At 39.8% G+C, this 27869-nt stretch overlaps 1 protein-coding gene across 2 annotated transcripts in view; it reads right to left on the bottom strand.

Moving 5' to 3' along the window:
* The window catches only part of PDE7B (phosphodiesterase 7B), a 345718-nt gene that overhangs the window by 21361 nt on the left and 296488 nt on the right, over nucleotides 1–27869 (bottom strand). For both annotated transcript variants that reach the window (XM_003827686.6, XM_003827687.5), the window contains 6 exons: nucleotides 27065–27216; nucleotides 25390–25453; nucleotides 23289–23384; nucleotides 20357–20457; nucleotides 18772–18903; nucleotides 653–744 (listed from right to left, as the gene is read on the bottom strand). In XM_003827686.6, coding sequence (XP_003827734.1) covers nucleotides 653–744; nucleotides 18772–18903; nucleotides 20357–20457; nucleotides 23289–23384; nucleotides 25390–25453; nucleotides 27065–27216 — 637 coding nt within the window. The remainder of the gene's footprint in view (nucleotides 1–652; nucleotides 745–18771; nucleotides 18904–20356; nucleotides 20458–23288; nucleotides 23385–25389; nucleotides 25454–27064; nucleotides 27217–27869) is intronic.

Below are 27869 nucleotides of genomic sequence, written 5' to 3'. Positions count from 1 at the left end.
TAGCAGCTAACTTGGGGCCACCAGGAAAATGAAACAATGGCCTCAGATTTAGTGGGACTCAGCCTACATACCATGGCTATCAAATAGTGAACCAGAAAACGAGTGTCTCCCCTTCTGTTTAAAGTGCAAGAGACGTAAGGTAAATTAATTGGTGAAAAAAATGCTAGGGCCATTTCAATTACTTAGCAAAAGACATTTTAGAAAAGAATTTCTGACTTCTATTTTTGCTGAGACTAGCAATTACAAAATATACTTTTTTGAACTCTAGCTTTAGAATGCCTGGGTTCCTTCTTGATAAATATTTACTATTTGGAGCTACATGGAAGGACAATTTTGCTAAACTAAAGGTCGGGAATTTGGCAAAGTCGAGCACTGATACTGAAGCGTGTGAAAACTGAGAGCTGTTTATTATCCCTTTTCCTGACTGTAGGTCATTGACTCTGCAAGGCCCTTTCAAAGCACACAGAGAGATTTTGGTTTCTGGGTTGCTGTAACTGACACCAAATCTCCTCTGATAGACAGCTCAGTGCAGGCAGGAAGCACAGCCGGGGGGCTCTCTGCCATTCACGCAAAAGGTCCCAAGCCTGCCCTAGAGAAAGTGGCTTATCTTTACTGCATGCACATCAGTATGTTTCATCTCGGCAGCACTTACGTCATTTCCTTTGGCAAGTGAGCAAGAAGCCTTGATTCTCGAAGCATGCCAATTGTAGATCGCCAGTGGTGATTCTCCAGCACAGACATATTCTAGAAAGAAAGAAAATAAGAGTTATAAATGAGAGGGAAGCCACATACTGATCTTTCATGCTGAACACAGCTCCACAGACGCTAGCATTTTCCCTCCAGTTTGTACTTGATGACCCAGAGGCAGACCAGGAAAAAAAAAAAAAAACCCAAAAGATAAAACAACCATGAGGTCTAGTCTCAAGGCTGTGATGATGGGAGAACAGCAGGGCCCGTGGCTGACCCTCTGCTGCAGGGTTGAATGAGGATCTATTTCCAGCATCATTCACTCCTGCCTCTGCCCCTCTTTCAATAGCTCAATCAGGCCACGCTAAATGTAAGAAAGAAAGTGAAGCAGTGACACCTTTCTACATATGGCTAGCCAGTTTTCCCAGCACCATTTATTAAATAGGGAATCCTTTCCCCATTGCTTGTTTTTCTCAGGTTTGTCAAAGATCAGATAGTTGTAGATATGTGGCGTTATTTCTGAGGGCTCTGTTCTGTTCCATTGATCTATATCTCTGTTTTGGTACCAGTACCATGCTGTTTTGGTTACTGTAGCCTTGTAGTATAGTTTGAAGTCAGGTAGCATGATGCCTCCAGCTTTGTTCTTTTGGCTTAGGATTGACTTGGCGATGCGGGCTCTTTTTTGGTTCCATGTGAACTTTAAAGTATTTTTTTCCAATTCTGTGAAGAAAGTCATTGGTAGCTTGATGGGGATGGCATTGAATCTATAAATTACCTTGGGAAGTATGGCCATTTTCATGATATTGATTCTTCCTACCCATGAACATGGAATGTTCTTCCATTTGTTGGTATCCTCTTTTATTTCATTGAGCAGTGGTTTGTAGTTCTCCTTGAAGAGGTCCTTCCGTCCCTTGTAAGTTGGATTCCTAGGTATTTTATTTGCTTTGAAGCAATTGTGAATGGGAGTTCACTCATGATTTGGCTCTCTGTTTGTCTGTTATTGGTGTATAAGAATGCTTGTGATTTTTCCCTTCCTTACACCTTATACAAAAATTAATTCAAGATGGATTAAAGACTTAAATGTTAGACCTAAAACCATAAAAACCCTAGAAGAAAACCTAGGCAATACCATTCAGGACATAGGCGTGGGCAAAGACTTCATGTCTAAAACACCAAAAGCAATGGCAACAAAAGCCAAAATTGACAAATGGGATCTAATTAAACTAAAGAGCTTCTGCACAGCAAAAGAAACTACCATCAGAGTGAACAGGCAACCTACAAAATGGGAGAAAATTTTCACAACCTACTCATCTGACAAAGGACTAATATCCAGAATCTACAATGAACTCAAACAAATTTGCAAGAAAAAAACAACCCCATCAAAAAGTGGGCGAAGGACATGAACAGACACGTCTCAAAAGAAGACATTTATGCAGCCAAAAAACACATGAATAAATGCTCACCATCACTGGCCATCAGAGAAATGCAAATCAAAACCACAATGAGATACCATCTCACACCAGTTAGAATGGCAATCATTAAAAAGTCAGGAAACAACAGGTGCTGGAGAGGGTGTGGAGAAATAGGAACACTTTTACACTGTTGGTGGGACTGTAAACTAGTTCAACCATTGTGGAAGTCAGTGTGGCCATTCCTCAGGGATCTAGAACTAGAAATACCATTTGACCCAGCCATCCCATTACTGGGTATATACCCAAAGGACTACAAATCATGCTGCTATAAAGACACATGCACACGTATGTTTATAGCAGCACTATTCACAATAGCAAAGTCTTGGAACCAACCCAAATGTCCAACAATGATAGACTGGATTAAGAAAATGTGGCACATATACACCATGGAATACTATGCAGCCATAAAAAATGATGAGTTCATGTCCTTTGTCGGGACATGGATGAAATTGGAAATCATCATTCTCAGTAAACTATCGCAAGAACAAAAAACCAAACACCGCATATTCTCACTCATAGGGGTGAATTGAACAATGAGAACACATGGACACAGGAAGGGGAACATCACACACCGGGGCCTGTTGTGGGGTCGGGGGAGGGGGGAGGGATAGCTTTAGGAGATATACCTGATGCTAAATGACGAGTTAATGGGTGCAGCACACCAGCATGGCACATGTATACATATGTAACTAACCTGCACATTGTGCACATGTACCCTAAAACTTAAAGTATAATAATAATAATAATAAAAAAGTGAAGCAGTGAAATAGGTAGTAATGGATACCATGGCACTATAGTCATAACATAATCCAAGATTATACTAGCAAACTGAATGGAGGCAAGCCTCACAATCTCTGGTCTAATCTACTTCACTGACCATCATTTCTCAACGCTGATAAGAACCTGCTAAGCCCAAACCACCAGGGTAGCTGGTGACACATTCAGACTCCTGAGTTGCAGTCATTATGGTTCTGATTTGATAGGCTTGTGGTAATAATTTCATATGTACACTAAGGTTTGAGAACCATTATCTTGCAGGCAGCTCTGCCGGTAATCTTTGTGACCAGCACCTTGGCATTTAGCTGATTAAATCTGTGAGTTGGAATCTACAATTGCTTCCTTGCTCAATTATCTTAACATTCCTGTCCTTGAGGGAACCTGTGTTATATTCAATCTCTCCCTTGACCTGTTATTTTAAATATGCTTTTTATCTGAACAATTAACCACTTAAATGATGAATATTTCTTATACTCGATTGTGTTTTGTTCTAATTAGGAAACATTATGTCTGTACCATTGGCTTCATAGATACAGAATAGAACTCCTTTTGACCTCAGGCAATATTTTGTTTATTCAGTCTCCATTTGGTTTCAAGAGTAGTTATAATCTTACAAAACATATAAAAGGATAGTTGCTATGGTTTGAATGTCTCCTCCAAAACACACATTGAAACTTAATCCACAATGTGACAGTATTGAGAGGTGGGGCCTTTAAGAGGTGATTGGATTGTGGAGTAATCTATTAATGGATTAATGGATTAATGGGTTATCATGGAAGATAAACTGGTAGCTTTATAAGAGAGGAAGAGAGAAGAGCTAACACTTGGGCATGCTCAGCCCCCTCTCTGTGATGCCATGAGATGCCTCAGGACTCCATACAGAGTTTCCACTAGTAAGAAGACTCTCACCAAGGTACAGCCCCCTCTATCTTGACTTTCTCAGCTTCCATAACTGTAAGAAATAAATTTTGCTTCCTTGTAAATTACTCAGTTTCAGGTATTCTGTTATAAGCAACAGAAAATGGACTAAGACAATAACATTCAATAAAAAGTGAGAGACACTGTATAATTTCATGTATATGAGGTACCTAGAGTAGCCACAGTCTTAGAGACAGAAAGTAGAATGGGTGGTTGCCAGGGACTAAGGGGAGGGAGGAACAGGGAATTATTGTTTAATGGGCACAGGGTTTAGTTTTACAAGATGAAAAGAGTTCTAGAGTTGGGTAGTGGTGATGATTGCACATTATGAATGTGCTTAATACCACTGAATTGTACACTTCAAAATGGTTAAGATGGTAAATTTTATATTACATGTATTTTACCACAGTTAAACAAAAAGTAAGGGAAAAGAAGCAAGGAAAATAATATGGTGACGAAATGGAGTCAGAAGTGCGGCTAAAAACCATCCCATTATATTATGCCCCTACTGTATCTGAGCCACCCATACGATGTTCAACTTTTTCAGCAAATGAGGAAGGAGAATCTCTTGTTAGTGACACAATCAATGCTCCATTAGGAAAACACAAGTCAGGAAAGCTGCAACTATTCTTGATTCTAAAACTATTCTTGATTCTAAAACCACACACTCATTTATCTCCAAGACTTTGTTATGAGGTAAGTTTCATGAGGCTGAGTCTCATATCCATCTTCTGTAGAGTCTGTCCTATTGCTATTTATTTCACTAATTGCCAAGGAGTCATTATTCTTTATTTACCACTTGACCATGTTTGAAGCAGTAATGAAATTTTGTTACTTTTATCAACTGGTCTATTATTTCCTTTTGGGCATGAGCCACACACAACAAAAGAGAAGGCTGATTGAAAATCACATGCTAGACTAATTTGTTTTGATTGTAAAGATTTAGGAGAGAAGAGTGATAGATTAGTGTGATGTAACAGATGTTCAATCCTGTGATGACATTTAATTCAGTCGCTCATGTGTTCACTTGCAAGACTAATTCAAGTAGATGTGGACATGAGTGCCCTCCCATGAGTTTTTCAAGGGCCAGAAAGCTGTAACAAGATCTGATGATAAATGACACCATATCCGCATGTAGTGGAACAAAAATGTCTGGAAGATGGCCTTAAGCATAGTGATGTATGCCAGCCTGACTTAACATCTTCATTAATAATCTTCCTGAAGACAGAATAAAAGGATACTTAGGAAATTTGCTGGTGAAACTGTATTTGGAGATGAGCACCAGGGAAATGCTAGAAAATTGGGTTAGCTTGGAAGCTGGTACAGATTAAAAGACAATAGAGTAGATGATTGCAAACACAGCCTTTGTGGAAGAGTCATTATGCATGAAAGCATGTTTTGGCCAGAACCGCGGTGGAAATAGGGGCACCATGGTGGATTCCAGAGACTAAGAAAAGAAGAACAGCATAGAGAGGAGAGACTAACATTTATCAAACACCAACTCTGTGCCAGGCACTTTCCATGCCCTCATCTAAATCTCACATAGCCCTCCACTATTTTGATCATGAATTCATAGGTCATAAAAAACTCAGGTTTCTTAGGGAGGCCACAGAGCTAGTGAGTAGCTGAGGAAGGCCTCACTTATGCCTGCAGACTCAAACCTAAGCTCTGCATACAGCCCTTGCTGCCTCCCAAGAATTTTCTCTGTGCTACCACATCCAAGCATCAGAAGCCTGAAATTTACAAGCTGATAAATACCTGGAATTATACTGAATTTGCCAAAATTACCTATAGTTGTTGCTCAAAAAAAACTAAGGTTGATTGTTCTAATTAGATGTTAGTTTCTAAACCCACATTGGAATTCTTGCATTTACCTCTGAATCTGGTTCTATTGCTAAAAATCTTGTGGTTTGAATAATGATTGAATAGATTTAGGTCGTCTTGGGGGAGAACTCATTGTTCACTCTCAACCCTCATCTGCAATCAGTGTCTGAATCCTTTTGGTTTTTCCTACATAGTGTCACTTGTGCCCATTCATTCCTTTCATAGAAGCCACCCTATTTCAGAGTTTTACCATCCTTTTTCATTGTTTTTCTTCAAGTCATCCTCCTTACAGCTGCCAGAATGTGACCTGTTTATTTGACAAAATTTTCTATATTCTCCCTAATCACTGGTTGAAACAAAAATATTTATCAATCACCCACTAATATGCCAGGTTCTGTGGTGTGCACTGGGGATCCAAGGATAAATAAGACAAAATCTCTGCTCTCAAGGAGCTTGCTGGCCTGTGGTATGATCATGCTATCCACCTGCCCCAGCGCTCTGTTCCAAACCCCACAGCGGATCCCTGTAAGACAAATTAAGTAGAATTCCTTAGCTTGACGTTCAATGCTTTATGAAATTGTCCCAAATATCACTTTGTTCCTAAATGTTTGAGATAACTCAATACCTTTACCTCTCCTTTCCAACAAAGCTCTTATAGTCCAAATAAATATCATGTTAGCAAGACTATAACTTACATAAATATTAAATTATTAATATATGATGGTGTCCTTTCCTTTTGCTAACCCTAATACCTTCCAAGGTGGTTTATTATCTGCAAACACCTCTTTCTCTATGTTCACTTATCAAACCAGCCCCTGTCTTTCAAAGTTCACTTCAAATACTCCACAAGGCCATCTGCAATCATTCCAGGCAAAGGCAAATGTGCTTTCTTCTGAGTCTTATACTCATTTTGAATTTTTCTCTGGCATTCCGGAAGTCCTGTGTCCTATTAAACTCAGTCCCATTGATGTGTATTAGAGTTCTTTATCTTTTACTACATTATAAGCTAGGTATGAGTAGGCAGCCGACCTTGTTCCTTTTGTATCCACTCAAATCTATGCCTCACACAGAGTTTCTATAAATTTGCTAAGTAAGAGAACAAATTACTTGATTTCATTCAACAAATATATTGAGCACTTACTATGTTCTAGGCACTGTGATATGTGCTTGGAATACATCAGTGAACAAAACAGACAAGAAACTAGTGGTGGTAGAGATGGTATATTAGTCCGTTTTCATGCTACTGATAAAGACATACCCGAGACTGGGCAATTTACCAAAGAAAGAGGTTCAATGGACTTACAGTTCCACATGGCTGGGGAAGCCTTACAATCATGGTGGAAGGCAAGGAGGAGCAAGTCACATCTTACATGGATGGTAGCAGGTGAAGAGAGAGAGCTTGTGCAGGAAACCTCCCCTTTATGAAACCATCAGATCTTGTGAGACTTATTATCACCAGAAGGGCATGGGAAAGACCTGCCCCCATGATTCAGTTACCTCCCACTGTTCCCTCCCATGACACAGAATTTAACATGAGATTTGGGTGGGGACACAGCCAAACCATATCAGATGGGGAGAGACAGGCAATAAACAATAAACATAATAAATACTTTCATGCTGGAAAGAGTTGGATAGCATGTTAGAAGATAGTAAATGCATGGAGAGAAGAGCAGAATAGTGGGCATCTGAGAGTCCCCACTTTCAGATATAGTCAGGGCTGGTAAGGTAGTCATGGGGAAATGTGAGATTTGAGCAAAAGCTTGAAGGCAGGAGGGAGTTAGTCATTCCTGCCTGGGGAAGAGCATTCTAAAGAGAACAGCTGGAGCAAAGGCCTCAAGGGAGGAGCTAACAGCTGTGAGGTCAATGCACAGCGAGAGAGGGGAAGTATGAAGACATGAAGTCAGTGAGGTCATGAGACACCAGACCAGGCACAGCCTTCTGGCAATTACAAACATTTTGGTTTTTACTTTGAGAGAAATAAGGAGCCACTGCAAGGGTCTGGGAGGAGTAAAATTATATGACTTACATTGAAATAAGGCCACTTTTGGTGTATGTTGACAACAGACTTTGGTAGGGGTAAGGGGAGAAACAGGTTGAAATGGTTTGTATCTGTGTCCCCAGCCAAATCTCATGTTCAATTGTAATCCCCAATAGTGGAGGTGAGGCCTGGTGGGAGGGGATTGGATTATGAGTGTGGTTTCTCATGAATGATTTGGCACCATCCCCTTGATGCTGTTCTTGTGGTAGTGAGTTCTTATGAGATCTGCTTGTTTAAAAGTGTGTAGCACCTTGCCCTCACTCTCTCTCTTGCTCCTGCTCTAGCCGTGTGAGGTGCCTACTCCCTTTGCCATCTGCCATGACTGTAAATTTCCTAAGGTCTCCCCAGAAGCCAAGCAGATGCCAGCATCATGCTTCCTGTACATCTTGTGGAACAATAAGCCAATTAAACCTCTTTATAAATTATCCAGTTGCAGGTATTTCTTTATAGCAATGTGAGAAGGGACTAATATACAAGTGGAAGGCTGTTTGGGACAATAGCACTCATCCAGGTAAGAGGTGATGGAGATGTGGATGGGGGAGGAAGCATCAGAGGTGGTTGATTTCTGGGTCTGCAGGATGATTCCATTGTTTCTGGTATGAGCACAGAAGGATGGAGTGCCCATTAACCGTGACGGGAAAGCTGCAGTGGAGCAGGTGTAGAGTTCAGTGTGGGACATGTGGAGTTTGAGGTGCCATTAGACACATGGCAGCACAGTGGGGATATCAAATAACCTAAGCAGTAACAACAATAAAGGGAAAACACAATGGTCATGTAAGTGCTGTAGTAATTGGTGGGTTAGACGAAGAATGTTACATAAAGGGAAGGATCACACCAAGTCATCATTTTGATGGCCTTAGGTTTAAGATTAAGCATCACGTATGACAGAGACTCCTGTTTGTTCATCCCATTTATCTGATTTCCTTTCTTCCTTACTCACAGAACCTCAGTTTTTAAATGGGCTTATGGCTATTCAGAAGAAAGACAGCATTTCTCAGCCTCCTTTACAACTAGGTGGGATCATTTGATGAAGTTCTGATCTACTAAATGTTAGCAGAAGTGTTGCGTGGGATTTCCAGGAAGGTTGTTTAAACCAAAGGTGGAGTCATCTGAGAGAGGCTTCTTTTGCTTTTCCCCATTCTATCTTCTCACTGGAATGCAGCAGGAATGGTTTGACCTCCAGCAGATACCTTGGGTGAGGAGGACAAGTGCCCTACCAAGAGATGACAGATTGTAGAACTAAAAGGATCCTGGGTCTCTAATGATTTTGTGGAGCTATTGTGCCTTCCTTGGACTTCCAACTGCCCAACTTTTATGAAGGTTAGGAATAAACTTCTATCTTGTTTAAATCACAAATACACCAAGTTGATTTAAAGTTAATTTGTCTTCCATGTCATCCTGAAAGAGCCAATGAGAGAGGGCCTTTTCAATGTCTTGATTTATAATAAGGCTTGGTTTGGGCATAGGAAACGATAATAAAGGGTTACATAACTCCAAAAAAGAGTGAGGAGAATCTCCTTAATAAAGTTGGAAACACACATACACACACACACGACCTTATCTACTTATTTCTGAGACAAATCATTGATCTGCTTGGAAAGCCTTTCTTGGTTCTCTCAACAGAACTGACAGCTTCCTCTTCCAGACCTTCTACACCCACAGGAAACTTCTATCCTAGTGTCTACAACACCTTGTAACAACTTTGTTCACTGGCCTTGCTCCCACATGTCAGTGGTCTGCTCATTCAGTGAATTTTGAAAAACTATACTTTCCTCACACTTTTCAGAGTTGATATCTAAACTTTCAAAAATCATAAATATAAGTGGTTACAAAAGATGTAATGTCCAGTGTATTAGTGAATGTTGGTAGTTTAATATAAACTTACTATTTCACTCTTCTGGGTATTAAATGTGTCTAAGGGAACCTAATAACAATGGCATTTAATGCCCATTCAGCACCCATTGAAAAAAATCCACATGAATAATTTAACTTATTATTTAAGTCAGAAATATTAAATTCTTTTCCCTCTAGAGTTTGTATTTTCATTCTATTTCTCTGTAGATTTTTATTTTAATGTAATATAATTTTATATATGAAAATCTTTTATTGTCATCCTATCATATTTCTCTGCAATGAAAGTCTAAATTGAAATTTGATTTTAAAAAAATTTCCTAACATCAGGCTCTAAGTACTAAATATTTTTCCAGCTTGAGTTTATAGTATAATCCTTATCAGAAACTCATTGGTCAAAACACACGTTTATTGCAAATTTGGAAAGAATAATTATGCTCAAGAATAATAATTTATTGGCCATGTGTCTGTTTATGAGATGGATGGGGGAGTTATCATATCTCAGTTACAGGAGACTTCCTTTAATATTTTTAATTGCTCTTGATATGGTTTGGCTGTGTCCCCATCCAAATCTCATCTTGAATTGTAGTTTCTATAATCCATACATGTGACAGGAGGGACCCGGTGAGAGGTAATTGAATCATGGTGGTGGTCCCCCAACCTGTTCTCATGATAGTGAGTGAGTTCTCATGAGATCTGATGGCTTTATAAGGGGCTTTATCCCCTTGGCTTGGCACTTCTCCTTCCTGCCACCATGTGAAGAAGGATGTGTTTGCCTCCCCTTCTGCTATGATGGTAAGTTTCCTGAGGCCTCCCCAGCACTGTAGAACTGTGAGTCAATTAAACCTCTTTCCTTTATAAATTACCCAGTCTGGGGTATGTCCTTATAGCAACATGAGAATGGACTAATACAGTACTGAGATTTGGGTGCTGCCATAAAGATACCTGAAAATGTGGAAATGACTTTGGAACTGGGGAACAGGCAGATGTTAGAACAGTTTGGAGGGCTCAGAAGAAGACAGGAAATGTGGGAACGTTTGGAACTTCCTAGAGACTTGTTGTATGGCTTTGCCCAAAATGCTGATAGTGATATGGACAATAAAGTCTAGGCTTAGGTGCTCTCATATGAAGATGAAGAACTTGTTGGGAACTGGAATAAAAGTGACTCTTGCTATGCTTTAGCAAAGAGACTGGTGGCATTTTGCCCCTGTTCTAGAGATCAGTGGAACTTTGAACTTGAGAGAGATGATTTAGGGTATCTGATAGAAGAAATTCCTAAATGGCAAAGCATTCAAAGGGAAGCAGAGCATAAAAGTTTGGAAAATGTGTAGGCTGATGATGTAATAGAAAAGAAAAACCCATTTTCTGGGGAGAAATTCAAGCCAGCTGCAGAAATTTGCATAAGTAACAAGCCAAATGTTAATCACCAAGACAATGGGGTAAATGTCTCCAAGGCATGTCTAAGACCTCCATGGCAGCCTGAACCATCACAGGCCTGGGGGCCTAGGGAGGTAAAAATGGTTTCCTGGGCCAGGGCCTAGGGCCCCCCAGCTCTGTGCAGCCTTGGGACATGGCGCCGTGCATCCCAGCTGTTTCAGCTCCAGCCGTGGCTAAAAGGGGCCAAAGTGTAGCTCAGGCCATTGCTTCAGAAGGTGCAACCCCAAGCCTTAGTGACTTCCACGTGGCGTTGAGTTTGTGGGTGCACAGAAGTCAAGAATTGAGGTTTGAGAACCTCCACCTAGATTTCAAAGGATGTACAGAAATGCCTGTATGTCCAGGCATGAGTTTCTGTAGGGGCAGAACCCTCATGGAAAACCTCTGCTAGGGCAGTGCAGAAGAGAAATGTAGGATTGGAGCTCCCACACAGAGTCCCCACTGGTACACTGTCTAGTGGAGCTGTGAGAAGAGGGCCACTGTCTTCCAGACCCCAGAATGGTAGATCCACCTATAGCTTGCACCTGTGTACCTGGAAAAGCCACAGACACTCAATGCCATCCCATGAAAGCAGCTGGGAAGGGGGTTGTACCCTGCAAGGCCACAGGAATGGAGCTGCCCAAGGCATGGGAGCCCAGCATCAGGTGTGACCTAGATGTGAGACACAGAGTCAAAGGAGATCATTTTGAAACTTGAAGGTTTAATGACTGCCCTATTGGATTTTGGACTTGCATGGGGCCTGTAACCCTTTTGTTTTGGCCAATTTCTCCCATTTGGAATGGGTGTATTTACCCAATGCCTGTGACCCCATTGTATCTAGGAAGTAACTAACTTGCTTTGATTTTACAGGCTCCTAGGTAAAAGGGACTTGCTTTATCTCAGATGAGACTATGGACTTGGACTTCTGGGTTAATGCTGGAATGAGTTAAAACTTTGGGGAATGTTGAAAGGCATGACTGTGTTTTGAAATGTGAGGACATGAGATTTGGGAGGGGCCGGGGCAGAATGATATGTGGCTATGTTCCTATCCAATTCTCAACTTGAATTGTAGTTCCCATAATCCCTACATGTGATGGGAGGGGCCTGATGGGAGGTAACTGAATCATGGGGGTGGTCCCCCATGCTGTTCTCATGATAGTGCATGAGTTCTCATTACATCTGATGGTTTTATAAGGGTTGTTTTTTTCCTTTTGCTCAGCACTTCTCCTTCCTGTCACCATGTGAAGGACGTGTTTGCTTACCCTTCTGCTATGATTGTAAGCTTCCTGAGGCCTCCCCAGCCCTGCAGAACTGTGAGTCAATTAAACCTCTCTCCTTTTTAAATTACCCAGTCTCAGATGTGTCCTTATAGCAGCGTTGAGTATGGACTAATATAGTTCCTTGCTATTTTTATACCTAGGTCAGTATGAAATATAACTTAGAATGAGTCAGACATGTGTCTGTCTTTTGTAAGGTGGAAATAGGGTGACTGTGAAAGTTAAGTGGAAAAGTGGAACTGGCTTCACTGCCCCGCAAGCACATTCCAGGCAAGTCAGTTTAAGGACCTAAAAATGGATTCTGTTAACACTATTTATGCCTGTGTACCCCTTGGAAAGTCTTCACATATCCCCATGGGCACACATACCCTGTGTGAAAACTGTGGCCCTACATGACTGCTATTGAGGGCAGGGAGCATATCGTATTCATCTTTGTGCCATGGTATGGGGCACAGTGCCACTTAAATAGGTAAATATTTGTTGAATGGGTACTGAGTAATTGATGCCCCAAACCCCAAAGTTCAGTAGCTGCAAAAGTTAAAAGAACTGTTAAAAGAAAAAGAGTCCTATTTGAATTTTTGGTCAATATCTGATAGAAGCCAGATTTAGGATCTTCTGTAGTGAAATCCTTAGACTTAGGTAAAATCCAAAGAAATTTGAAAATTATTACTGCAATTGGTTCCCTGCCACTACTCATTCGCAGACAACCAAGATTAGGTAAATGACTCAAGAAATAACATGTATCAGCTTGCATTTGTCAATTCCAAGATGCAATGAGAAGATCATTCCAAGAATTTTTAATCATTGCTACTTCTGCATGGTGTACTCTCTGTGTATTCTTAGTAAGACTGCAATAATAAGCAGGAGAAGCTATTAAATATTCCCTGGACATCAGAACTGTTCTGGGTATTGAGGATATCACAGTGAATGAGTTAGGTGACCAAAAATGTACTATCTGTCTGGGAAGTGGACATCTAATCAGGCAATAGCGATTTGAGTGACACATACTGTGATAAGGGAAGTAAGAGAGTACTGGAAAATCTCATAGGAGGGGCTTGTAAGATGGATTTTTTTAGAGAAAAAGAAGACTTTCAGGAGGGAAATATGTCCAAATTTAGATCAAAAGGATGAGCAAGTAAGAGAGGAATCAGAGAGTACAGACAACATACTCTATTGTATATTATATTTGAGTAAAATATACCATGGAATACTACATTTTATTCAAATAGGCAGAAGGAAGAGCATGGGTGTGAAGATCTGTAAGCAAGAGGGATACTTTATATCTTTATCTTGTTTTGTTTTTATCTATGAATTATCACTTTCTAATAGAGGACATATTTTACTTATTTTCTGTTTCCCTTAGAAAAAAGCAGACTTTTTAATTTGTTTTGTTCATCTTCTATACTCCTGCACCTAGCATGTATTCAGCACTCCGTATGTATCTGCTGAATGGATAAAGAATTGAGTGATATGTTTGGGAAACTGGAAGTTCAGCCTCAATGCATAGAAGCCTGGGAGGGGAATGGTGGGAATTGAGGCTGGAAGGACTGGCAGGGGTCAGATCAGAACGGGGATGGTAAATTGTGTTAAGTCATTTGGACTCAATCCTGAGGCATGGTAGGGTTTTAAGCAGGAATCGATGTGGTCAGATTTGAGTTTCAGGAAACTCTTTCTGTCTTCATAGTGGAAAAAGGGCTGAAACCAGGCAAGGCTGAGAGTAGGTGGATGAGAGGATGATGCTGGTGTGCCCTGAACCTAGGGGAGAGGCAAAGGGTGGCGAGCAGGCTTGCATACACTGGGGTTTCTTAGTGAATTGCCAGAGATAAGAATGCTGTATCCTCCCTAGCAAGAAGCAGCTCTACTCCTACAGACTCATCTTTCACAGAGGCTCAGTGACTCGTATCAACCAAAGGTAGACTGAGAAAAAGAAGAAAAGCATCAGAAATGGTCATGGAGATCTAAACATGTGGTGAGAGGATACCATTTAATATCCTTTGAAACCCTAACCGGTTCTAGAATACCACATCAGGTACCATGTCTGTCTATCTTTAAGAAGTATCGGTTCAGTAATTTCATATTATCCTGATGACAATGTGTTCTAGTGGCTCAAACCCTTCCTACTTGCAGTTTTAAGAGTAATCTTCATCTTAAAGTTGAAGGAGTAAGCATCTACCTTTGTGACAACAAAACCTATTAGAACTTTAATTTGAAAAAAACAAAACCCTTCCAACTTCTAAGGCAAAACCTTCGTTTCCCTTTGTGCCTGAATTATCAAGTATTTTTCACCCTAAAAACAAAACAATCCCTTTGTTTGCTAATAGCGCACCTGGTCTTTAATACACCACCAACACAGGTTTTCAAATTAAGTCAAGAGGGTATTTGGCAAACAGAATCTGGCAGAGCAGAGTTGCTATCATACAAGGCAGATTTAAACTGTTTTTTTCCTCTATTTATTGGACACTTTCTTTGATTAAAATACTTCAAATGATGATGATAAACTGAATCTGGGGTACCAGGAACCAGAGTTAATTGAACATTTTAAATCCGGAGGATACAGAAAGAAAAACAACAGGAATATTGTCTGTGTTTTCATTTTTAATTGCTCATGAAACAAGGTGCAAGACTTTAGGAGATAATGGAGGCTGCTGAGTTCTTCCCTAACAAGCCAATGGTCTCCTTGGTAACACTATGAGAGCCCCAGCCTAGGAGGTCTCAGTGGAATAGAAGCTCCTTGAGCCCTAAACAAGACCTTGGCCCTTGAAGAAACGATAGCACTGCCTTGTTTAATGCCTGTTTGAAGATGTCTTTCTCTTGTTTGTTCTGCATCTGCCCAAGATATCTGAGAGCAGGGAGCGGGGATGCCAATTGCTGTCTGCAGGGAAGGCTGGGGTTCAGATTGGGGATGGCAGAAACTTTATGGAACAGAAAGTCAAATTTGAGGCTCCTTTTATAATTTTAGCACTACTTTCCAAAAACACCTTTCATACTGTAGAAATTGTGAGCTTATGTTAGTCTTTGCAGAGTTTGTTTGAGGAGGGGTGGGGGTCATAGGACCACGTGGAAGGAATATTCCTCCTGGCTGGGTCAACTTCATGTTTGCGATTCAGACTCATTAAGAATAAAAAGTGGTTCAAAATGCTGACCCCCCTCTAAGTGCTTGTGATAAATGACTAAGAAAACTGATTATAAACTTCTGCAAGACATTATAGAATGTAATAAATATAATGTTTATGGGACAATTTTTTAAAGTCATTATTTTAAGGATGCTGTGTCATGAGTAAATGATAGAGTCCATGTTGTTGGACTCTATTGAAAGGAGTTGAATTTAAAATTGAACTGAAAGTTATTCCTTTACAATTTATAATCACCAACGTTGTATGTAACTTAATGCTTACTTTGCACAGTTGCTAAGCCCACCATTAAATTTGTGTGTGTGGGGTTGGAGGGTGAAGGAACAGAAAGTAAATTCTTGGTTCTATTTCTCACATGCTGTTTTTCCTCCCAGTCCACCCCGGACACCTGGACTGCTTCCAGTCTGATGAGAGAGGTGCCAAGTAGAAGTGCCTTCAGTGCCTCCACGTTGAACTTGGTTGGCAGTTCAGCGAGTGAGTCTGGCCCAGAGAACAGACCATGGGAGGGAGCCCTCTGACCTGGCCTTCACTCCAGCTGCCCTGCTCTCTCTTTATCTCAGGGCAGAATAACAGGCTGGATGTTATGCAATGATCCTCTTATTTATTAGAACTAAAAGAGCACAGCCAACAGAAGGAGGGAGAGGAAGCCCTCTTCCATTTTATCTCATTTATAGTAAGTCTGGATTGTGGCAAAGTCACGCACAGGGTGTTCCCCAAGCCACATAATTCCTGGCACATCCTCTCTACGGTATTCTTGTTGACCAAATGTGCATGTGCGCATGCATAATTTTTGTGCATATATGTACATATATTTTTTTCATTCATTACCATGGTTCTTAACATTTTCAGAATCTGCAACTTATTTTAAAATTTGATAAGAGTAACTTATAGACCCTCTCCCTAGAAAAATGTGCATGCAAACATCCTATGAAAATTTGCAAATAGCTCCCTGAAAGCCCATTTGTGTCTCAGCAAACAGGCCCTTGAGAGGCTAAAAGGCTACATTTCCGAAGATTTTTTAAATACCATGTGTCGTTAATGGGTTTGCTCAGCTTATATATTATGTAACGTGATTTTTTCCTTTGATATTGAAAACTTGAAGATTTCTGCCAGTTCCTCATCTATAACTTAATGCAGAGTAAAGATTTCTTGATCCAGGTCATGTCCTGTACAACTAATCTGAAGTTACTACAAAAGCGAGCGTATGCACTGAATCATGATATGTAAAAGACACTGATCAGAGACGGAGCTGTAGATGGCGGGACCATACTCAGCTAAAGGCCACCGGACATTCCATTTTCAGTTATTCTGGAGTTGTGGAATTTAATCCCAAAAGTACATCAGCTCATCCTGACTCTAATGCCCTCTTTTCATCTCAGCTATTAATGTTACTCACACTTTAAGGCCCAGTTTATAGCATTCTTTTTCTATGTTCTTTTTTTTCCCGCTGCAACTATCTGCAGAATCAGTTTCTCTTTCCCCCATCTTCCCATCACATTTGTTTGTAGCTAAATACTTTAAAGTATCTATCAAGCCTCTCACACTTTAGATCACTTATCTTTTCTTTCCTTTTCTTTTTCTTTGAGACGGAGTCTCCCTCTGTTGCCCAGGCTGGAGTGCAGTGGCGCCATCTTGGCTCACTTCACCTTCTGCCTCCAGGGTTCAAGTGATTCTCCTGTCTCAGCCTCCCAAGTAGCTGGGATTACAAGCATGTGCCACGACGCCCAGCTAATTTTTGTATTTTTAGTAGAGACGGGGTTTCACCGTGTTGGCCAGGCTGTCCAACTACTGACCTCAAGTGATCCGCCTGCCTCAGCCTCCCAAAGTGCTGGGATTACAGGTGTGAGCCACTGCGCCTGGCCTCGATCACTTTCTAGAACCCTCTTGTCTGCCTTACTACAATAGGAGCATTGTAGGAGAGCTGTTAGTTTCTTGTACACGGTAGGTGATCAATATGAATTTCAGAGGCAGGATGCATAGTTCTTAGGCACTTTGGCTCTGGAAACCAAAAAGTTGAGTTCTAATTCCAGTTCTATTAATTGTCTGTTTATTTTCAGGAAAAACACTTAAATTTCCCAAGTATCAATTCTTCTTTCTGTGGAAAATAGGTATGATAATAGTACTCACCTCACTGGGCTATTGTGAAGATTAATAATATACTACATCAAAGGCATTTGGCACAGTGTTTGGGTCATAGTAAGTGTTGAATAAAGGTTAGTTAAACAGTTTGTTGAAATGAACTTTTTAAAAGAAATTTTTTTCATCTTTTTGATGTTCCTTAGTATAGTTAATAGTGATGGTATATAGCCAAAAATAAAGGGATCACAATTTTTTGACAAAATTGAAGTTTCCTATTATTTTCAAGTCCTTTTAAACAATTTTTACTTTCAGTATTTACAAGCACCAATTTGGCTAAGAAAAGTTTCAGCTTTTTTTTCTAGCCAGCTATAGGACACTGAAGATATCTGTATGGTACTATGTGATATTGCTTTGCCTTTAACTTTGTCCCTAAATCTTAAAAGACATGGATCTATAGCCTCCAAGAGATCCTAAGACCAGTTGAACAGGTGACTGATATAGGTAGTATCCTGAATGTGGTCCCTAGACCTATACCCCAATTTCTCCCTAGTCATAATCAAAGAGATCCTTCTCGGTCGGGCATGGTAGCTCATGCCTGTAGTCCCAGGTGGCTCATGCCAGTAATCCTAGTGTTTTGGTAGGCTGAGGTGGGATGATCACTTGAGGCCAGGAGTTCGAGACTAGCCTGGGCAACATAGTGAGACCTTGTCCCTACGAAAAACAGAATTAGTCAGGTGTGGCAGCACGTGCCTGTAGTCTGAGCTACTAGGGAGGCTGAGGTGGAGGGATTGTTTGAGAGCTCAGGAATTCCAGGCTGCAGTGAGCTATGATTGCACTATTGCACTCCAGTCTGGGTGAGAAAGCAAGACCCTGTTTCTGAAAACACACACACACACACACACGGATCATTCTCTCTTCTCTTTCCTTACAGGGACAAGGCCAGAGAATTAGAGAATAAATTTACTGATGGGAAAAGAAGAACAGCAGCTCACTTTATTTTAGTAAGGTCTTTGGATACAAAGAACAGCACAAGTATTTACTCTTTAGAGATTTTAAAAAACAATTGTATCGACATGAGCTAATTCCTCAAACCTCTTTCAAACTTGGATTAAGTTTGCTTGGATTTTGCTCATTTTGAGCATCTGAGTTTGAACAAATTTTTGAGGGCAGAGATTGTGTTTCATTCGTCTTTGAACTTCTAGGACCCTAAAACAAGGCTTTCTCCATGGGCAAGATTCAGGCTTGAGCACCGGGCCTAAGGCGATTGACCATACTGTGGCTGGCTCCAGGTTGGGCTCCCTTACCTGATATAGGTTTGCAAGATGGTGGTTAGTTTTTATCAAAAATGGCTGGTTCACCCCTGGGTGGTCCACATCGTGTGCTGCTGCAGCCAGCAGTCCAAGCATGATGTCCAGAGGCGTGAGGAAGCTGGCGAGCTGTTAAAAAAACAAATTGGGAGATTGATTGGTGTATTTTCACAAATAGGCTCATAATCATTTTGGCTAAATCAAACACAATGAATCATCATGGCATTGTTTAAGCCTATCAGCCAGACCTTTACCCTTTGAAGCATTAAATGAGGTGATAGTCACATGAAATCACAGGCAAAAAGGAAAGGACTGTGTGGAAAATATTGGGTAAACTCAAATTGTGTAGATTATTCTGGTATCTCCTTCTTCCTATTCCACTCTGTTTTGTTTTGTTGTTGTGATGGCATTGCTGGTTGGCAACAGTGCTGTTGGGTGGATAGGGAGAAGACAGGGCCTGAAATCAGCCTTGCTCCTAGAGAAATGTGTAAATGAAGAAAAAAGTTGGTCACGTGATGGACCTACTTAAAAATCATTTGTGTATTTCAACTGTCTAATATATCTTTGCCACTTTGAAAGAAGTGGGCTGACTTGCAAGATCTGCATTTTTTTCAATGTGTAATAAATAGTGGGAGAATGTATGAGAATCTGTGATTTTCTGGTTAGCTAGGAAAATAAGCAGAGACATGGGAATCCAATACTAACTTTAAAAATACAACTGTATGACATAGTACAATGTTTAGACTACTTGGGAATTAAAAAGCAGAGCCATTAATGTCCTTGGGATATGTTGCAGGGATGAGGCACCCACCCAGCTTTGCCCTGAGAGTGCCTGTTTGACATCTGAATATTTAGTTGTTGCTGTCAAAGCATCCGCATATGTAGGGGGATGTTAAAAACAGATTGAACTCAACAGTCTTAGAATATAATTTTCCAGAAACCTTAAGAAAACTCATCCTGTACCTTGTACCAACAGACTTTCAGTCTAAGGACTGCCTGAATGTTGAGTATTGAGCATTATTACAATGTTTTTAATTTTTAACTTTGGATTGGTTTATTGCATCAGAACATGCTTGCTAAGAGGTCTTTGACATTCACAAGTTTTCTTGGGCCCTGAATCAGGATATCCAGTTGGCTCAGTAGGAAATAGAACATCAGACTTGAGGAGCTTTGATTCCATTTGTTGATCGAAACTCATGCAGTAGGAGACTTTTCCCAACAAAGTTCAATGCTGGTGCTGTTTGTGGCAAAGATCTAAGGCATGGAGCTAGTTCTATGGACTGTTGAAGATATCTAAGATGTAGATTGCCATAGAGAGGAAGTTTTTTTTTTTTTTTTTTTGTCCAAATGCAGCCTCAAAAATATACAAAATATGAAAGAAAACCTCAGATGAGTCCCATCCTTTTTCGTGAACACTGTAAGATTTTCAGAGCTGATACTGGAACCTTAATATCAATAATTTGTATTCACATTGTTAATGACACATAACATAGTTACTCAGATATGTTGGGTAACTTGGGCCTAGCAGGTAGTTTCCTTGGCATTTCCACGTGGCTGAGGAGGCAGCTGGGTCTTGTCTTACCTTTGGCTCTTTCAGGTAGCAGTGCATGGCCTGGGTGACGTCGGCTGCATGAACAGCATTGTGATACGGGTTTTGGCTGTGGTAATCTTCTTGAACCATGACTGGGAGGTAAACAGATAACTCAATCAACTAAAACCCAAATAGGAGTGGTATACTAGCTTAGACTTACTGTGGGTGCTTTTTGCTTAAAAATATCAGTGCCTCCAAAATGTGCAGCATAGAGATGCTTTAAAAATAAACGTGGTTTGCAAGCTTGGCAGTTCTGCTAGGCTGTTTTTAGCAGAGAGCAGAGATGGACAGCAGAGGGGAGAAAGGCCAAAGGGATTTGTGAAGCATTGGGATTTCTCACCTCCTTCATAAATTCCCCCTTTCTGACATTCATAAAGGCTGTCATTCATAGGAAAAATAAATACGTAGGAAAAGGACAACTTTATCTCACACTATAGTTTAATTGAGTTTCTGCTGTTTATAAATAATATGCCACAAATAAGGTTTCCTTCAAAGAGCCCAAGTAGCATCAGAATACTGATATCCAAAGACTGGTTTAACACTTGAATAACAAATACCAATGAAAGCAAATCCGGGCCTCTTAGGGCAGAGATTCAGGGTATTGCCTTGATCCAACTGTGGACTTCTTGGATTTATTTCTACCTTATTCAAGTTAGAGTATCATCTTTCATGCTCCTGCAGTCTAATGCAAGGCTTAGAGTACTCTTGGAACCAAGTAGAGACACAGGCAAGGCGATTTTGGTTTGCTATTTATGGAAGACGCTAACCTGCTTCAGCTCATAACCAAGGCGATGCTTAGGATGCAATATATTCAGTGTGTATAGACTGTCCTGATTTGCAAGTGTGGCCAGATTCTCTCAGCCCATTGCTATGAATCTGGCTCTGGATTACAGTGTTAATTCTGTTGTCAAGTCTTTGTATTCTTTACATATTTTCTGGGTAGATACACGTGTCCAAAGTATCTATATCTGTATCTCCCTTTTCAGACAAATCAAAATTATTTGGCCCTATGCATGGCCATTTCTTTGCTCAATCAATTAAAATACAACCAGCTTGAGGTTATTTGGATTTCTGGAAATTAGCCATGTTGTGGCTGGTTTCAAATATTTCTGTTGTGTTGCCCATACTTTTTATTCAGCAGGTATATTTTACAATTATATTTAAACCCTCTATCACTTTAATGTCTGTATTGGGCAAGTTACTTAACTGCAAGTTCCCTCAGTTTCCTCCTCTGTAAAATGGGGATAGCAATAGCTCTGAGCTCAAAGTGGAGTAAGGATTAAATGTGTTTATTAATATATGCAGGTCCTTGGAAGAGCTTCCAGCAGATGTAAGCACCGTAGAAACCTGGTTGTGGCTCCCATTATTATTGTCACGCCTGTTATTTTCTTCTGATGGCATTAAGTCAGCCTCCAAAATCAAAGTACAGCCACGTGGCAAGTCAAAAAGAAGCCAGAAACATGTAAATGGCAGAGGAAAGTCATTTGGTGATTAGAAATGTCCCCTGAAAAATTCACTGGCAGATAAATAAGAATATGCACAAATTTAAATAAGAACTGAGGCTGCCTTTTGATACAGAGTAATGATGGAGTTGAGTGGAAAGATGGTGGACTCCCAAGTCGACAGAGCTAGGCTTGGGCTCATATCCTGCCACTCACTAGCTGTTGGCCTTGGGCAAGTAATGAAACCTCTTTGTACCTCTCCTAAACTATGGGACAAATGGTGATAATAACATCCTACTTGCAGATTTGTTTAAATGGTTAGAAATAACTTGCCAAAAGTACTCTGCTCATAGTGGGCACTACATAAATGGTAGTTATTATTATTTTTTAAAAAGCCTGTTGAAAATTTTCAACAACTCATGTCCTGATTAAAATTATTTGAGGCGCATGCTGCTGGAGGTTTGTTAATATGTCAGCAGACCAGTATCTTCTTTGAAAACAATATGTTCCTGATGGTTTTCTTTATATATAATTTATTATAAACATAACTACACTTGACCCTTGAGAACATGGGTTTAAACCACGTGAGTCCACTTGTACTCAGATTCTTTCTGCCTTGGCCACCCTGAGACAGGAAGACCAACCCCTCCTCTTCCTTCTCTTCCTCAGCCTACTCAGTGTGAAGATGACAAGGATGAAGAGCTTTATGATGATCCACATCCACTTGATGAATAGGAAATACATTTTCTCTTCCCTGTCATTTATTTATTTATTTATTTATTTATTTATTTATTTTTAAGACAGAGTCTTGCACTGTCGCCCAGGCTGGAGTGCAGTGGCGCAATCTCGGCTCACTGCAACCTCCACCTCCCGGGTTCAAGTGATTCTCCCTGCCTCAGCCTCCCAAGTAGCTGGGATTACAGGCACCTGCCAACAAGCCTGGCTAATTTTTTTTTTGTATTTTTAGTAGAGACAGGGTTTCACTATGCTGGCCAGGCTGGTCTCGAACTCCTGACCTTGTGATATGCCCGCCTCCCAAAGTGCTAGGATTCCCTGTAATTTTTAAAAGAACATTTTCTTTTCTCTATCTTACTTTATTATAAGAATACAATACATAATACAAAGAACATAAAAAGTATGTATTAATTAACTGTTTATTATTGGTAAGGCTTCCAGTCAACAGTAGTAAGCTATTAGTAGTTAGGTTTTTGAGAGTCAAAAGCTATACACAGATTTTTTGACTACACAGGGGGTTAGCACCCCTAACCCCCAAGTTGTTCGGGATCAACTGTAATCAAGTAAACAACTTTTAAATGATTTAGGATGAACAAGCCATATTTTAAAAGTAAGATGAGATCATTTAAGATTAATTGGAGGTCTGCATCTATCATCCTATGGTTCTTACCGCTTTATATTAAAGAGTATTACGCATTGCCATTATTCAAGAGAATGGGGCTAGAAATGTGAAAAAAAGGACTTACCTAAAAATCGGTGTAAGGTCACCATATCTAACTTGAAATGGTGAATGAGTCCATGGGTATTGAAGAGGTGGCACAACAGTGTTACCAGGCTGTTTCCTGCAGGAAAACAGTCACTTCCTTTAACTCATTTTGATCACCACTAAAATATCAAGATTGACAATAAGATCTAAAGTCTCTGTAATAAAGTTTCTGTGATAGAATATTTTTTCCCCTTTAGAAGTGAAATTATTCAAGTATAGAGCATATTATTACTATGATCTGATCCTAGGTTTTTTCTTATTGTACAAGTAAAATTAGCTCAGACCTTCTCCCTTCACCAAAGACAATGAAGACATTAAGAGTTAGAAAGAATCTGCCTACTGAGGTGTCAGGGATACATACACATACACACACACACGCATGTGTATACGTGTATTTTTTTAAAGACAGAGCTTATGGCCACTTGAAATGTTCCTTAATTCACTTCCAATTGACTATTCCATTTACAGGTGTATCTAAACCACCATATTGCTTGATAGTCATAGCCTATTCTTCCTATGGAAAATCACTCAAGAGGAGATCTGACTATGAGCTATTTTAGAATTCAAGTCAGCAGAGATGCAAAATTGAAGCTGTAATGACTTGTAAGCATTCAAGAAATATTGTTTATTTAGGAATAATGATTTTGAATTTTAAAAGCACAGACAATGAGGCCAATGGAACAGAATAGAGAACCCAGAAATAAATTCATGCTTCTGCAGCCAACTAATGTTTGACAAAGGCACCAAAAACACATTGGGGAAAGGATAGTCTCTTCAATAAATGGTGCTGGGAAAGTGGGATATCCACATGCAGAAGAATTAAATTAGACCCTCATCTCTCACCATATACAAAAATCAACACTAAATGAATTTAAGACCTATACATAGACCTGAAACTATAAAACTACTGGAAGAAAACATACAGGAAATGAAATCAGTTAGGTGGAAATACAATTTATTTTCCCCTGTCGATTTTGTGGCTACTTATAAATCAATTTCAGCATTTCTTAGATATGTGTGGTATATACTTCATATGCTTGTGAGGCTCTTTGACTTCTCCTTTGAACTAGTTGTAGCGTCTTACTGGATCTCTAATTAATTGAGTTAAAGAAAATCTCTGTCATGTGGTCATTTCATATGTCTATGAGGGTCATGATTATATTCTCTTTTAAACAAATACTATTGAACAAGTTCTTTTGTTCACAGGTAACTTAGTTTACCAGTACCCGTTTCTCAGTTGATTTGAACAAAATGACATGCAAAATTATGGGATTCTTCTCTCCATGATCTAGTTTTCTTTCCACACGGTAAAGGTCCATTTCGTGGTCTTAAGCTATATTTCTCTCAACTGCATATTGTTTGCCAAGTAATAGAATGATGAGAAAACCACATATAATGACTTAAAAGAGACCTATCAACATCAGCATTAAATGTGATGTCTTTCATTGGCTCTCAAAGCTCATCAGCATTTGTTTAATGGCCAGATAAAAATATAATAGGTTTTTTATTATTTTCTTAAGGAAGGTCTTTATAGGCACAAAAACTTAAGAAGTGACACCAGTGAAGATGTTTACTTTTCCCTTTGGCTGCAGCCTAAGCTTTTATATTCTTTCCTCAGCAATTGTTTTCTTCTGATGATGTCAAACACATTTGAGCAATACCCGCAACAGGGCAGACTTAGCTCACTTAATAAAACTGCATAAGCACCCTGCCCTGTAAAAGTCAGGGCTGATCAGATGTGCTTTTGTTTCTAGTTTTCATCAACTAACAATGAACTCCCTACTTCTGGATGTGGCCAAAATATTCTGCAGGAAAAGAATCTAATCTGTGGTTTCTAAATTCCTCTGGGATGATCAAGGTCACAAGGAAACTGTCTTAAGATTCTAAGGTCAAATTCAGTCCTTATTCTTCATCTGAGTTGATTTTCCCTTACCCTGGTCCTTCTTCAGTAGCTGTAGGTTTATGAAAATGGGGAAAGAAGGAAAAAGGAATAGCAGTGTTTAAAAATAAATTTTGTTTTTCATGAAATTAATCCCACTTTATGGTGTATATTTTAGTGAGAATTCTTTTGGGTAACTTACCATTTGTCAAGCGATCAAACAAGAAAATGTCAAAATCCCACATTCCCACTTTGGAGAGCATATGCTGAAAAGGCAAACAAAAAACAGCACGCAAATGAATCACACTGGAGACTCAAACATTTCCTTTGGGATATAGTGGATTAAACAATTAAAAGTTGAAAATCCTAGCATACTACCATCTAGTGCAAATGAATGGTTTCCCTATGTCCTACAATAAAATCCAAATGCCTCAGTGTGACACAAAAAAGACCGTCACAACACATCAGAACAATGAAGGGATATTAGGTTATTTTTGAGGTTTAGATTGCGTGAGACTTTTACCTAACTCACACAATATTAAAGACAGCCCTAGGACTTGGCCTGTGATAGCTGGACTTCCAGCCCTCTGTCCTTTCCACATCTCACACCACCTTTCTTGAGAGGTGGCTGCTTAGAGGAGAGACACCGCCAAGAGTGCTCTGTCAGTGACATTCCAGGGCTGGGGAAGTTAAGGCTTGTTCTCCTCTCAACAAACAAGCAAACATTCAAAAATTTCCCAATCTCAGACCTTAAGCTGTTAGGAATGATTTTTTTATCCTTTTGGAGGCCTAATATTGGGAATTAGCTCTTTTGACATTACTTGCTGTTCATTTTCTAATGGCATATATTAGTTGCCTGCCTGCCTGCCTGCCTTCCTTCCTTCCCTCCCTCCCACCCTCCTCTCTCCCTTTCCTTTCCTTTCCTCCTTTTTCCTTTCCTTCTTTCTTTCCTTTCCTTCTTTCTTTCATTTCTTTCTTTCTTTTCTTTTCTTTCCTTCTTTCTTTTCTTTCCTTCTTTCTTTCTGAGACCTGGTCTCACTCTGTACCCCAGGCTGGAGTACAGTAGCATCATCATACCTCATTGCAGCCTCAACCTCCTGAGCTTAAGCAATCCTGCTGCCTCGGCCTCTCAAAGTACTGGGATTTACAGGCATGAGGCACTGTGCTTTGCCAGTGGTATATATTTCATAATAGTATATAAATAGTATAATATCACTTAGCATGCAAGCTGTAAAATCTATCTTCAACTTCTGTTTAAACTGGGGCATTTATTGCTGAAATTTAAATTCCTTTGGCAGTTTGGGGTAGACATAACCTGAACACTTTTTTCAGATGGTCACACATTAATTTCCACCCTCAGTCAGATCAGTGTATTACAAAAGTAATTGTAGAGTTATTAAAGTGTATTCAAATGAATTAAAAATTATGAAAAGGAAAATGCAGTGCATCAATAGCCTAAAGTAGAATTAAGAGCTGATAGTGATTGGGTTATTTTTAGTGTAGCTGTTACAATGAGCTAATTTAATAAATTAAAAAATTTAGTTATTCCCTCATTAGTAATCTGCCGGTCCAAAATTTTGCTTTACTTAGTATTGTGCAAATATGTTTTGTACCTTTATAAAAATGAAAATGGCTAGTATGTGTTAGGCATGGGTATATTAAGCACATAAACATGGTTTACTTCGTGCACCTCATAAGGGGGATGTTTCTGTTAATTTCATTTTCTATTAGAGGAACAAGTCCAGATGTATGGAATAATGAGCTCAGGGTCACAGAGCTCCTCAGAGGCAGAGTAGGACTCCAACACCAGTGCTATCAGCTGAGGCACATGCTCTTGGCCACTGGCCTGCTGTGAGGAGATGGGGCAGTCAGCTTACCCTTGCTTGTCCAAGGTAGTCTTCATCCAGCAGGTGCAGAGGGGCTTGTGGTATAATTCCACGAAGCAGCCTTGATGCATGGAAGTATCTTTGAAAGCTTAATAGTCTTTTCACCTTTTTCTTGGTGCCAATCTCCCCTGAGTATGTTGTACCTGTGGAAAGTCATCAAGTCAAGAAATTTATATATTTAAAAGAGAGCCAATTTTCTCCACTCTGTAAAAATAAATGTATTAAAAGAAGAGAAATTTAAAAGATGCTTTCTATACTTTTAAAAATATGGTCTATTGAACTCTACATTTGAAATGTTTCATGAACATACCTGATATTTGTTTTTTTTTTAATTTTTACTTATTTATTTTTTGAGACTGGGTCTCACACTGTCATCCAGTCTGGAGTGCAGTGGTGCAATCTTGGCTCACTTCAACCTCTGCTTCCTGGGCTCAAGTGATCCTCCCACCTCAGCCTCCTGAGTAGATGGTACTACAGGCATGTGCCACCATGCCTAGCTAATATTTATATTTTTTGTAGGGACAAGTTTTTGCCATGTTGCCCAGGCTCATCTTGAACTCCTGAGCTCAAGCTATGTGCCCACCTTGGCCTCCCAAAGTGCTGGGATTATAGGAGAGAGCCACTGCACCCGGCCTAACTAATATTTCTTATATATTACATTTACTAAAATGTCAAGGTGTTTCAGAATGTAATTTTGGAAGGCCATGAAATATATGAATTAAGAATTTCATTTTCTTGTTAATGATGCTGGTATGCTAAGTGAAATTCACACACTTCTGCCTGCATTTGAAATGAG

The sequence above is a fragment of the Pan paniscus genome, chromosome 5 (assembly GCF_029289425.2).
Source record: "Pan paniscus chromosome 5, NHGRI_mPanPan1-v2.0_pri, whole genome shotgun sequence".
In the NCBI taxonomy this organism is placed as follows: Eukaryota; Metazoa; Chordata; class Mammalia; order Primates; family Hominidae; genus Pan; species Pan paniscus.
The sequence above is the reverse complement of the archived record's forward strand: the minus strand, read 5'-3'. Positions and strand labels throughout refer to the sequence as shown.